This window comes from Odocoileus virginianus, chromosome 17, assembly GCF_023699985.2.
Source record: "Odocoileus virginianus isolate 20LAN1187 ecotype Illinois chromosome 17, Ovbor_1.2, whole genome shotgun sequence".
Lineage (NCBI taxonomy): Eukaryota > Metazoa > Chordata > Mammalia > Artiodactyla > Cervidae > Odocoileus > Odocoileus virginianus.
In genome coordinates, this window is record NC_069690.1 from 20350214 (window position 1) to 20364039 (window position 13826).

At 39.3% G+C, this 13826-nt stretch overlaps 1 protein-coding gene across 3 annotated transcripts in view; it reads left to right on the forward strand.

The window, feature by feature from the left end:
* The first annotated feature begins 338 nt into the window (after positions 1-338).
* GOSR1 (golgi SNAP receptor complex member 1) overlaps positions 339-13826 on the forward strand; it is a 41130-nt gene continuing 27642 nt past the window's right edge. The window contains exons 1-5 of one of the 3 annotated variants that reach the window (XM_020886820.2): positions 339-447; positions 3292-3406; positions 8934-9021; positions 9372-9479; positions 13429-13520. In XM_020886820.2, coding sequence (XP_020742479.2) covers positions 417-447; positions 3292-3406; positions 8934-9021; positions 9372-9479; positions 13429-13520 — 434 coding nt within the window. In that variant the 5' untranslated portion in view covers positions 339-416. Of the gene's footprint in view, positions 448-3291; positions 3413-8933; positions 9022-9371; positions 9480-13428; positions 13521-13826 lie in introns of all 3 variants that reach the window. The other 2 variants (XM_070478806.1, XM_020886819.2) reach the window with 2 other exon arrangements.

Genomic DNA, 13826 nt, shown 5'->3' on the forward strand with positions numbered 1-13826 from the left:
CTCAGTCGAGTCGGACTCTTCGCGACACCATGGACCGTAGCCTACCAGGCCCCTCCGTCCATGGGATTTTCCAGGCAAGAGTACTGGAGTGGGTTGCCATGTCCTTCTCCAGGGGAGGTATCGCCTAAAGAGGGGATAAACCCAGCCAGCTCAAGGCGATGATGCGGGTTTGGGACGCGGAGAGCGAATACAGACACCAAAAAGACATATGTTCAGGGAGTGTCCGGCGCTAAATCTGAAGCTATCCATCTCACTACTCAAAAGGTGTAATATGATAAAACGACCACCAGGTGGCGGTGTCTGTGGAAGCTCACGTATCCCATCGGCCCTGGCGCCCAGCGGAAGAAGGCGTGGACGTGACTCTCTGGCTCGCCTCGCCTCAACTCTCCTATCCCCACTGACGTTGGACAACAAAGATGGCGGCAGGAACGAGCAATTACTGGGAAGGTGAGGGGAGACCTCCTTGTACGTCTTGCCAAGGGGCAGAAGTGCTGAGTAAGGACGGGTCTTGGCGGAGGCAGCAGAGGGAAGAGCCTGGCCTCCAGAGCTGCTGAGTTGAGGGGTAGGGCTGGTCTAGTGGGAGTCCTCGGGCCTGGGAGTTGTAGAAACCTTACGGTCCGGGGAGGAGGCTGACCTGATCGGCAGCGGGACCTGGGGCAGGTGTTGGGCAGAGAAGGCTGAGCCGCGGCCGACAGGAAGAGGGTCTGATTCTCCGGAGGAGAGCTGGGCTGAGGCGGTAGTGGAACTTGGACGGAGGGGTTTGGGGTGTGAACTCTGAGAGGAAGCGACTGTTGAGTCCAATAGACTGGAGCAGTCAGCGTCTTAGAGTTGAGGTCGCTGTTGGACAATTGAGTAGGAAAAGAGAAAGGAGGAACTTGTCGGTCCGGTCCATCGAGGGAAGTTGTGTGAGCGGAATGTCTCCCTCCTGTAGGGTCCCCTTGGTAGCTTCGGGCTGGGACTTCGAGGATTGGGTGGCGAGTCGCGTTTGAAGGCAGAGGAAATAACTTTACTTTCTGCTCCGGAGATCGGTTTTGTTAAAAAGAGAAAGTTGAGATAATCAATGTGAATTTGTAATGATTGCATCTGCTATACCTCTTCTACCAAAAAAAAAAAAAAAACCCATCATGTGACAAGTACGGTTATTTAATTCCCGAAAATATGATTCGATAAAGTGGTCTCATGTAAAACTCATTTCTGGACCATGATGATGAACAGAGATCAGAGAAGGCTCACCTTTATTTTTTTTTGGTCTATTGTCTCTTTGCTCTACTGCAAAATATAATAGAAACTACTCTCCGAAACCCCTTTCTCTTTTAACCTAGTTCCTCCTGCTCCCCAGTGAAGCCTCTGGAGACCACCACAGATAACAGTATTGTCACGATCAGCCTCTTGATCTAGAATACTTTATTCTAAGTTCATGGGTACTTGCCTGTCGTACTTTCAGTATGCTTTTACTTGATATTTCATTACTAGAGAAGACAATTACTAATTACAGAGAAGCGTGCTAACAGTTTAAAACGTATTAAAGCGCTTATTTGAAATGTGTGTGCTAGCTAGAAAATATTTTTAAATTATGTAGAAGTGGTTATTAGTATCTTTAATTTTGTCATTAGGCTATACTTTTTTGAAGCATCGTGCTATAGTAATTATAGCAGCTTATTTTTTTATTGCGTATACTTGCTTTACAGTTGTGTTAGTTGCTATTGTACCGTGAAGTGCATCAGCTATGTGTATACATATATCCCCTCCCTCTTGAACTCCCTCCTGCCCCTCCCATCCCACCCGTCTAGGGTATCACAGAGCACTGCGCTGAGCTCCCTGTGCTATAGGCAGTAGGTTCCCACCAGCTATTTTAGGCATTTCTCTCTCTCTCTAGTGGCTAAGTCTGTGTCCAACTCTTGCAATCCCATGGACTGCAGCCTGCCAGGCTCCTCTGTCCATGGGATTCTCCAGGCAAGAATACTGGAGTGGGTTGCCATTTCCTTCTTCAGGGGATATTCCCGACTCAGGAATCAAACCCAGGTCTCCTGCATTGCAGGCAGATTCTTTACCAACTGAGCTATGGGGGAAGCCCTGCATTTTTTTTTTTTTTTTTTTTAGCAGTGTATTTATGTCAACCTAATCTCCTAGTCCATCCCACCCTCCCCACCTGCCTCTGTCCAGCACGTTTGTTCCCTGTGTCTGTAGTGGCTTATTGACTGTCTGCTCTGTGCCAGGTGCTTTAAACACATGATTAGTAGTGCATAGAAAAACTCTGAAGGTAAAGATTTATAAAGCAAAAAGCAGAAATTCATAGGTTAAATCGATTGTGAATAAATCTTAGAGCCAGTTCTCAGAACTTCAGAACTTTAGGCTGAGCTGAGGTTCTGAGGTTTGGTCTCTGGGAAAATGTACTTCACTGCATTACCTGCATGGTGCTTCCCTACATCTGGTTGCTGCTTAGTGTATTGAAATAATGTTTTATATTCTTATTCCTGAAAGATGAGATGTTTATACTATGCGTTCTGTATTCCAACAGTTTTATTTTGACCTCTACTTCATCATGAATGAAAGTACTCATTTCTAGATAAGAGTTACTGGACTGGCTTCTTTCACTCAACTTAGATGCCAAACTATTACATGATGCCAGTTTCTCTCCATGTCTCTTTTCTTCTGTTCTTTTCAAACTCATGCTCTTATTTCTGTCGTACTTAGAGTTGACCTTGTCGGTAGCATATTGTTCATTTGCTGTTAAACTCAGCCTCGCTTATTGAAAGATAGTTTTTTAAATCTTTGTCAGTGATTTTTTTTCTTTAACAATCACTTACTCTATTGTCAAGAATTTCATAAATTTCATAAGCCTAGTAAAGCTTTGACATAAGAGATAGGATAATCCCTGTCAAAAGTAGTGATGGTTTCCTTTTTATAAAATTAGCGGGTAAATGGATACAGTGCTGGTCATAAACCATATTCACTTCCTTTGGTGATTTGTTCTCTTCTGTTTTCCTCTGAGTTACAAAATTTTAGTTAGTGCTATAGAAATAATTTCAGAGATGTTAGAACAGCATTTGTTGTTTAGCTGTCTTTAGGATAAAGCCGAAAATTTGCATCCCCACTATTTCTCCCCTTTTTGCCTCATCTGAAGTTTAAATAAGTGACTGTTTTCATGGATAAATGTTTGGTATGCGTCTTTTAGTACTCTAGATAAATGATCATCTTCATAGTTTGTTTTCTTCAGAAAAGTTTTGTGTTTTTTATATCTACTGATGGACTTTTTGTGTCTAATTATTTGCTTTTGTAATTTTGTTAAAGATCTCAGGAAACAGGCTCGACAGCTGGAAAATGAACTTGACCTGAAACTAGTTTCCTTCAGTAAACTGTGTACAAGCTACAGTCACAGCAGTGCCCGAGATGGAAGACGCGACAGGTATAGGTACTACCAGATTCTCTCTCTTTTGCCTTATAGTTATATAGTATTTTTATTTTTTATATAGTATTTTTAAAGCATTAAAAAAATAAAGTAAAATATAGCTCTGTAACTTGGTCTATTGATGAATTTTTGGTGGTTTTTAAAGTGATTTATAAAAATTCTTAAGTCTAGAGACTGACATTTATTTGGAATCCTTAGGCAAATATTGTGTTGGTATCAAGAGGGAAATGCTAACGCTTAAGAATGAGTTCGTCCGAAATAAATGTCTGTTTCATCCCGTATAAGGAAATGTTGCTTTGCCCACATTGTGTTTCTTACATTTTCTGATCGCTAAGTGGATCTGAGGGGCTACTCAGATGCACATTATACCTACTGCTCTTCTGGTGTTTTAGAATTACGCTAATGCAGTGTATGTCCTCACTGTTAATGATCCAAGCTATTTTAAATTTTGGTTCTTTTTTTTTTTTTTCGTATTGGGGTATATCTGATTAACAGTGTTGTGATGCTTTCAGATGAATAGTGAAGAGACTCAGCCATAAATATACACATATCCATTCTCCCCCAAACTCCCCTCCCATCATCCAGGCTGCCACATAACATTGAGCAGAGTTCTCTGTGCTATTCAGTAGGTCCCTGTTGGTTATCCATTTTAAATATAGCAGTGTGTACATGTAACGTTTGTTCTTTTTTGAGAAACTGGGTATACTGCTCTTTGAACAGATATAAATGTAGTCTTATCTTTGAACCTCACTTTAGGCCATCCACTTGTTTAAAACAATATTAGGAAATACTTAAGACAGGAAGATGGAATAATGTAATGGATCCCTGTGTGCCTTCTCTCACTTTAAGAAATCATCGTCATCAATTCATTTGGAGCCCCTAATGGCATCCCATTTTCTCCCTCCCTATAATCTCTGTGTGTTTTTACTATGTATATTTATGTTCCTGAACAGTTCATAATGGTTACTTTTTAACTTGCTTTTTTAACATTATTTAAAAAAATAATTTTATTTATCGTTGGCTCTGCTGACTCTTCGTTGCTGCATGGCCTTTCTCTAGCTGTGGCAAGTTGGGGCTGCTCCTCGCTGCGGTGCTGGGGCTTCTCTTGGTTTGGAACACAGGCTCTCGGGCATGTGAGCTTCAGTAGCTGTGGCTCCCGAGCTCTCCAACAGAGACTCAGTAGTGGTGACACATGGGCTTAGTCGATGTTACTATTGTAATTGTTTGGGGGCAGGACAAACGACGCCCTTGTAAGATGGCAGAGTTAATCCATGTTGTGTGCGTTCTGACTCCTCCATGCACAGGTTGTTCTCCCTTCTCTTTCCCTCTCCTCAGGCCTTCCTGTGCCTGAGACACAACAATATTGGAATTAGACCAACTAATAACTTCTACAGTGACCAAGTGAACGTGTCTGTCACTGTAAATCAAAAGCTGGAAATGATTAATAGTGAAAATCTAGATAGGTCAAAAGCTAGGCTGAACAACCAAGTTCTGAACACAAAGGAAAAGTTCTTGAAGGAAGTTAAATACTGCTGCTCCCGTGAACACACAAATGATAAGAGAGTGAAAAGCCTCACTGCTGATACAGAGAAAGTTTTAGTGGTCTGGACAGATCAAACCAGCCACAGCATTCTGTTAAGCCAGAGCCTAATCCAGAGCAAAGCGCTAACTCTCTCCAGTTCTGTGAAGCTGAGACGGCAAGCTGCAGAAGCTAGTCGAGGTTGGTCTGTGAGGTTTAAGGAAAGAAGACATCCCCATAATGTCAAACAGCAAGGAGAAGCCACAAGTGCTGATATATTAATAGACGCTGTAGCAAGTTATCTAGCGGAGCCAGCTAAGGTAATTAATGAAGGTGGTGACATTAACTGGCAGATTTTCAATATAGATGATACAGCTTTCTATTGAAAGGTGTCATCTAGGACTTTCATAGTTAGAGAGAAATTGATGTCTGAAAGCTTCAAAGGACAGATTGACTCTTGTTAGGGTGAATGCAGCTGGTGACTTTTACGTTGAAGCCAGTGCTCACTGGCCACTTCAGAAACCCTCGGGCCCTCAAGGATCGCGCCGGTCTGCTCTGCCAGTGCTCCGAAAGTCCAGCAGCAAAGCCTGGGTGACGGCACCTGTTTACAACAGGAGATTTTAAGCCCGTTGGTGAAACCTACCCTTTGGAAAAAAAGATTCCTTTCAAAATATGACTGCACATTGACAATGCACCTTGTTCACCCAGGAGCTCTCATGGAGAAGTACAGTGAGGTTGATGTTATTTTCATGCCTGTGTTAGTGTCCATTCTGCAGCCCATGGATCAAGGAGTAATTTCAACTTTCAAGTCTTATTACTGAAGAAATCATAAATAATGGAAGCCGCTATCTATGGCTTCCACAGATAGTGCTGCTTCTGATAGGTCTGGACAGAGTCAAATGAAACCCTTCTAGAAAGGATTCACCATTCTAGATGCCATTAAGAGCATTAAGATCCGAGAAAGAGGTCAAAATAATGTTATCAGGTATTTGGAAGAAGTTGATTCCAACCCTTATGGATAACTTTGAGGGGGTTCAAGACTTCTGTGGAGGAAGTAACTGCTAATGTGGTGGAAATAGCAAGAGAATTAGAAGTTAGAGTTAGAAGTGGAGCCTGAAGCTGTGATTGAACTGCCACAGATGACAAGTTGTTTGTATATATATTTACAGATAGATAGATACAGATACATGTATACATATGCATATGTGTGGGCTTCCCAGGTGGTAAAGAACCAGCCTGCCAGTACAGGAGACATAAGAGATGTGAGTTCAATGCCTGGGTCAGGAAGATCCCTTGGAGGAGGGCATGGCAACCCGCTCCAGTATTCTTGCCTGGAGAATCCCATGGACAGAGGACAGACAGGCTATAGTCCGTGGGATTGCAAAGAGTTGGACCTGAAGTGACTTAGCACGCACACATGCATATGGATATATGTGTGTGTGTGTGTCTAAGTTTCTTATAGACAAATGGTTTCTTGAGCTAGAATCTACTTCTATCCTGGTGAAGATGCTATGAAGATCGCTGAAATGACAACAAAGGATTTAGAATATTACATAAACTTAGTGATAGAGCAGCAGCAGAATTTGAGAGGATTGACTCCAATCTTGAAAGAAGTTCTGCTGTGGGTAAAATACTGTCAAATAGCATCACATGCTGTAGAGAAATCATTCCTGAAAAGAAGAGTCAATTCAACAACTTCAGTGTTGTCTTACTTTTTAAAATTGCCACAGCCACCCCAGCCTTTACCAGCCACCACCCTAGTCAGTCAGTAGCTATCACAAAGCAAGACTCTCCATCAGCAAAAAGATTACTCACTGAAGGCTCAGGTGATAGTTAGGATTTTTAAGCCATAAAGTGTTTTTAAATTCTGGTGTGTACATTGGTCTTTTTGAGAATAATGCTATTGCATACTTAACAGATTACAGTAAAGTGTAAACAACTTTTATGTGCACTGAGAAACAAAAAAATTAATGTGATTCACTTTATTGAAATGCTTGCTTTATTGTGGTGGTCTGGAACTAAACCCGCAGTATCTCTGAGGTATACTTGTATTTTTATGACTCCTTTAAAGGGGAAACTATTCGAAAACATTCCATCAGAAATTCTACAACAAATTGAGAATGAGTTTGTGGAGTTACTTCACTCTCACTGTCCCTCTTAACAAGAAACCTAGGGCCATGCGGATCCAGGATTAAAGTGTTTGTTGCCCAGGTTGAGAGCACGTCATAATGAATAAACTCAGTGATGACCAGAATTTTTCTTCCAGGAGTTATTTTTTTACTTTCTGTGTTTTGAGAACTATGTGGTCTGTGAATCACCACATACTTATGAAATGAATTAAATTTAACTGAATCTCAGTATTGTGGAGAGGATGTTTTTCCTCATTTCCCTGGACTTGTACCTCCCTGAGAGTGGTGAATGTAGAGATTGCCTCCTCTTTCATTCAGCAAGTATTTTAATGAGCATCTACCATGTGCCAAGCACTGTTCTAGGTGGTAGGCTTGTATCTGTGAACAGGATAGAGGCAGTTTTCTTCCTGATGGCGCATACATCGTTGGTCCATTGTTCTTTTTCATATATCTGGTAGGGGAGGATTGTATTAGTAGTGCATAAAGTATTTCCCCTGGGCACATTCTAAGAGATAACCATGGAACCTTGAGTTGACTCTGACACATAATAAAGAGTGAAATATTTTAAGGTGAATGAATTAAAATTTTAAAGAAAAATTTGGACCTAAGCATCCTAAATTGAAAATCCTCCTTATTAGCTACTTTTTGGCTATTTCACGGTTTGTTGCTATTGCTGTAAATGTGTATGTAGAAAAGAGAAAGAGCCAAGGTAAATTTTGCCGTTTAAAGAAGTGTTGGTGTCAGACGCTCAGTCGTGTCTGACTCTCTGCGACCTCCTGGGCTGCAGCCCACCAGGCTCCTCTGTCTCTGGAATTCTCCAGGCAAGAGTACTGGAGGGGGTTGCCATGCCCTCCTCCAGGGGATCTTCCCGACCCAGAGATTGAACCCTGACCTCCTGCATGGCAGGCAGGTTCCTTACCGTCCGAGCCACCCAGGGAGCAGACTGATGAAGCAGCGGCCACAGGGCAAGACAGCGTCTTAGTGAGACTGGAGAACACAGTCACTGTCTGGTATTTGTCTGTGTTCAGTGTGACTAAGATCAGTGTTGAGCTACAGCTGCTCGTGTGATAATACATACCACTTGGAGACTTAATGAAGGCTAATGGTTTTTCAGAAGAGAAAGAGACTTTCAAGACATTTGGTTTTAGAATTTGAATCTGTCAAACATAAGTTTCACTTGTAAAAATTAAGTTTGGCTTTCCAGACTTTAGAAGACAGTTCAATACATTTTTGCAAAGCAAAACAGAAGTAATTATATAATCTAAGAGGAAATGTAAAAGATTGGTATTAAAACTTCCCTGCCAGACATGGCTATCTGTACTAGACTTAAAGCCAATTCCTGATTATTTAATATTATTTATCCAGTTTGTGGATTGTTTAAATCTCAATTTTATTTATTTTTGGAAAGAGTCGTGGAAGTAAGACAGAACTTAAATTAAGGTAAAAAATTTAAAGATTATTTCTCACAGATCAAACATAATCTCTAATACATTTTATGGCTCCTCTTACATGCTGTACTATGTAGTTCTGCAATTTTATTTCACAATATTTGTTCCTTCAGATCCAGCATTTAATTAGGCACTGTCATAGCTTAAGTTATTTTCATTTGGGAAACAGGAAGCAAGCATTTTTAATTTCTTTGCATTATTAAAATTGGGATAGTCATACATTCAGTTTTATTTTATACTGAATTTAATATTCAGGATGTGTGATCTTTATAGGAAAACTTCAGTGAAAATTATATTTTTATGAAACGAAAAGAATGTCTCAGGGGTTCCACTTGACCTTTTAAAAAATAATTACTTTATCATTTTAAGTATATTTTAAAGGATTAGGTTTAAGTAATAGATTCTCTTTTATTTGAACTTCTCTTTAGCTCTGACACAACACCCCTTTTAAATGGATCAAGCCAAGACAGAATGTTTGAAACTATGGCGATTGAGATTGAACAGCTTTTGGCAAGAGTGAGTACCTTCTGTTAAAGGATTATTTTCCTAGTAACTGTGTACTTGTTAGGTATGGTACTAGATTATATTAATGCAGACATATTTATTGAAATTACCCTTTTGTTCAAGATGTGTGCCTCCTCAGGCCACTTGAGTTTTGATAACAGCCATTCCAAGGTGCTATTTTATTAGCCCTTTTGGATATTTTGGGGAAATACTGAATCCTTACATGCTGTCTTCTTGTTGTTATTTTTTTGCTGTTAGCCAGAAGGGCATATAGGCATTTAATTTGCTTTTATCTCTTTATCAGGCTTTCTGAAATGTTTGTATGATTTTCTTTCTTTTTTTTTTTTTCTTTTCTGTTTTAGCTTACAGGAGTAAATGATAAAATGGCAGAGTATACCAACAGTGCAGGTGTCCCCTCCTTGAATGCAGCACTGATGCATACATTACAGCGACATAGAGACATACTGCAGGTAATACATTGGGCTTGAGATCTTTATGTCATTATAGGAGGGTTTTGAGTTTCTTTACTCCATGAAGAGAACATGTGCACATGTATTTAGGAGAACAAAGGGAAAAATCTTCCAAGAGGGTAAATGTGCTATGGAAGTTTGTCCTGTTTTGCTTTTTTAAGATTCTGAAAATGCTCATTAGCTCTTTCTTTTGCCTGGTGAAATTCAATCATATTCATCAGTAGGTGAGTATGTTACTGCTGTGGGAGATCTTGCTACCCAGCTGAAGCAGCAAAGCGGCCAGTGCTTATACATAAGCAGTCGTGATGGTTTCTTCCATCAGGCTTTGACGATAGCAGGGAAGAGAAGTAATTTCGATATTTAGTGTATTGTTTGAGAAAAATATTAAAAGTATACCAGTGAAACAAATGAACTCTTAAAAGATTTACATGGGAGGGTGCTGAAAATATAGTAGTACAAATAGGAAAGCAAATTTTTTAATACTGAAAAAATCCAGTCATTTCTAATTTTTAAAACTCATGTTAAAAATATAAATAGAATACTTTACCTAGTACAGAGATGTGTACATCAGATTAAAATCTATCATCATGCTGTAAGATATTTATTTAACATTGTGTGGAAGTTGTTTGTAGTTCAGTTACACAGTAAAAAGAACAAGATATAAATAATTGAAAAGGGGGGCGAAAATCTGTATTCTGTACTAGTGATAAGATTATATAGCTGATATAATCCATAAAACTAAACAAAAATTGGAGACAAATTCAATAAGTTGATGACTTGCAAAATTAATATATAAAGCAAGCAGTTTTCCTATACACAAACAATAACCTGTTAGAAAGTACAGTGGAAGAAACTAAAAGTTTTTATGTATAATTTAATAAGAATGTATAGGAAGGACTTACATATATAAAGTTCTGCTGAGGAGTATAAAGGGGCTTCTCTGGTGGCTCAGTGGTAAAGAATCTGCCTGACAACACAAGATCCTCAAGTTCGATCCCTTACCCAGGAAGATCCCACATGCCAGAGAAACTTAGCTGGATTTTTCCACAGCTAAACAAGACTCCCCTGTGACCTGAACACTACACGCCTAGCACTTAGAAAACAGCTTTGAAAACGTGTCCAGACAACCTGTCACACAATTATACACAGCAGCTCTACTTGTAACAGCTAAAAAAAAAAAAAGATTTCTCTCTAAATCAGCCTGTCTATTGAATGTTCCCTGATAACTCAGTTGGGAAAGAATCCGCCTGCAATGCAGGAGACCTTGGTTCAATTCCTCGGTCAGGAAGATCCACTGGAGAAGGTTAGGCTACACAATCCAGTATTCCTGGGCTTCCCTTGTGGCTCAGCTGGTAAAAAATCTGCCTGCAATGCAGGAGACCTGTGTTTGATCTCTGGGTTTGGAAGAGCCCCTGGAGAAGGAAAGGCTATCCACTCCAGTATTCTGGCTTAGAGAATTCCTTGGACTGTATAGTCCATGGAGTCGCAAAGAGTCAGACACAACTCAGAGACTTTCACTTTCATTGAATGTTATCCCAGTGGAAATAACAGGTTTTTCTTGTTTGCTTCATTTTTTTTAAAAAAATGGCAAAATGCCACCAAAGTTTACTTGGAATTATACAAAAATACCCAAGAAAACATGTGAAGATGAAGGTAAGTAGTAAAGGATGCCTAGTTCTACCACATATTAAAACCTGTTAAGAATCTAGAATAATGAAGACCATTTGATTCTGGGAAAAAATTAGATCAATAGAATACAACAGAGTTCATGTACAGACCCAAATATGCATGAAAATTTAGTTTCTGAGAAAGGTGCTATTTTGAACCAATGGGGAAAAGAGAGATTATAAAATAAATAGAGTTGTTACAACTGGCTAATTTCTGGCAGGGTGGGGGAGGGGGAAAGCACTCAATTTCTGTCTCATTCCTTCTATCCAGAGTAAATTCCAAATGGGTCAAGGATTTATGTGTAGAAAAAGAAACTATAAAATTTCTTGGTGGGTGAAATTATACATTTTGGGGTAGTGAAGGACTTTCCTAAGCAAGACCTATTAGCAGAAACTTTAACAAGTGACTGATTTGCTAATATACAGAAATACATTGATAGAAATAAGAAAAAGGGAACCCAGTAGAAAAGTGGGAAAAGGTTTCAAACTTATTTACAGGAAATGAGTGGCCAAATTCATAAAAAGATGATCAGCCACATTCTCAAATGAAAACATGCAAATCAAAATGAGAAAAGATTTTTCACCTGTCAGATTAGCAAATACTGAAGCATTTGTAACCCATTTATGGCAAGAGTGTAGAAAAATAGGTGCTCTTCCATTTTCTGGGAATGTAAGTTGTAGCCTTTCTAGGAAGCATTTTAGCACTAACCAAATTTTTGTGTAAAACTGTTTGACCCAGTTATTCTATCAGGCATTTACCCTTTAAATATACCTAGAGAGTACAGTAAAATATAAACACAGCTTGTTTATTGAAGCTTTTTTTAACAGCCAGGAAAAAAAAAGCCAACTAAAATGTTTATCAGTAGGGAATTTATTAAATTACAGTAGTGGTGGCGCTAGTGGTAAAGAATTTGCCTGCCAACGCTGGAAACACAAGAGACTGTAGTTTGATCCCTGGATTGGGAAGATCCCCTGGAGGAGGGTATGGCAACCCACTCCAGTATTCTTTCCTGGAGAATCCCGTGAACAGAGGAGCCTGGCGGGCTACAGTCCATAGGGTAGCAAAGAGTCAGGCACAACTGAAGCAACTTAGCACTTAGCATGCAGTCATAGTTTAAAAATTATATATTAAATTTTAAAAAGAATATAGATTCAGTTTGCTAATAGGGGAAGATTACTTGATATTTTATGAACTTAAAGATTACAGCAGACTATGGTATGATTTTGTTTTTAGCATAAATGAAAGAAATAATAAACTTGTATATGGAAAAACATATTTCCTGAAAGAAACTGAAAGAAAATAATGATAAGATTAAGAACTGTGGAGCAGGATGGTTTTTACTTATATTTTGTTTGGTGCTCTTTTAGTTTATGGTGCCCCACATGCATGTATTATTTTTGCTTCTAAAGGATCAATAGGGGCTCTCTGGGAGGTGGGATTATGTTTTTTTTATCTTTTTAATATTCTTCTCTGACTTTTTAAAAGCAGTGAATTTTCCTTAATAACTTAAAAATATGATAGAAAAAAGAAAAGGAAATATTCTAAAATTCTTTTATTCTTTACAACTCTCTTGATTCTATTCATTTGATTGGTTTAGAAATTAACTTTCTGCAGGAGTTCCAAAAAGATGAAATTTGAAAATAAGCCCCATTGGGTATACTAATGAGTAGAAAGAGCTTCTGAAGTTTTATCCTAGGCTATTTGAAGTTATTTTATCTGAGGATTATTTTTTCTTTACAGTTCTGCCCTATAAGACAGGGTATGAGAGGATACACAGGATGGTGATCTAATGGCACTGTTATGCTCTCGTGCTGGGCTTCCCAGGTGGCACTGTAGTGGTAGAGAACCTTCCTGCCAGTGAAGGAGATGTAAGAGACATGGGTTCAATTCCTGGGTCAGGAAAATCCTCTGGAGGAGGACATGACAACCCACTCCGGTATTCTTGCCTGGAGAATCCCATGTACAGAGGAACCTGGCAGACTGCAGTCCATTGGGCTGCAAAGAGTCGGACAAGACTGAAGTGACTTCACAAACACATGTACATACATACAACTGAAGTGACTACACACACACCCCACTACCACCACCCCTCTGGTGCCAAACTTTTCATTTGAAAAAAGTTGGTCACTCTTCAGGAAACTGATTATAATGGTATTTTTACCTCTTGACGATTAGTTTTCCTAAATAGCAGTTTTCTTGACAGAGATTTGTAGTATAACAATACATAACTGGATCAATAAGGTGAAAGTTTATGTTGAGACTGGATATTAATTTATTGCAGGATTATACACATGAATTCCATAAAACCAAAGCAAACTTTGTGGCAATACGGGAAAGGGAGAATCTCATGGGATCCGTACGAAAGGATATTGAGTAAGTTACCTTCTATATTATTTTGTAGGGTGTTTACTCAGAATTAGATTTAAAGTGTATCTGTGATTAACAAAAAATTGAGTAGCAGACCCATGATTTAGATTTCAAGGTTTCTATTTCGCATTTCACAGTTCTTTAAACATTGCTGGTCTGATATGGTCCTAATCTACTTTGCTGGTCTTATCTCCAGCTTACTCTAGTTTTATCATTGACTCTTGCCAACTGTGTCTTTCCTGTCTTAATTCAAAGTCCAGTTTAGATATCTTCCTGAGTTTTTCTCTGATTGCCTCCTACCCACCTTGAGCA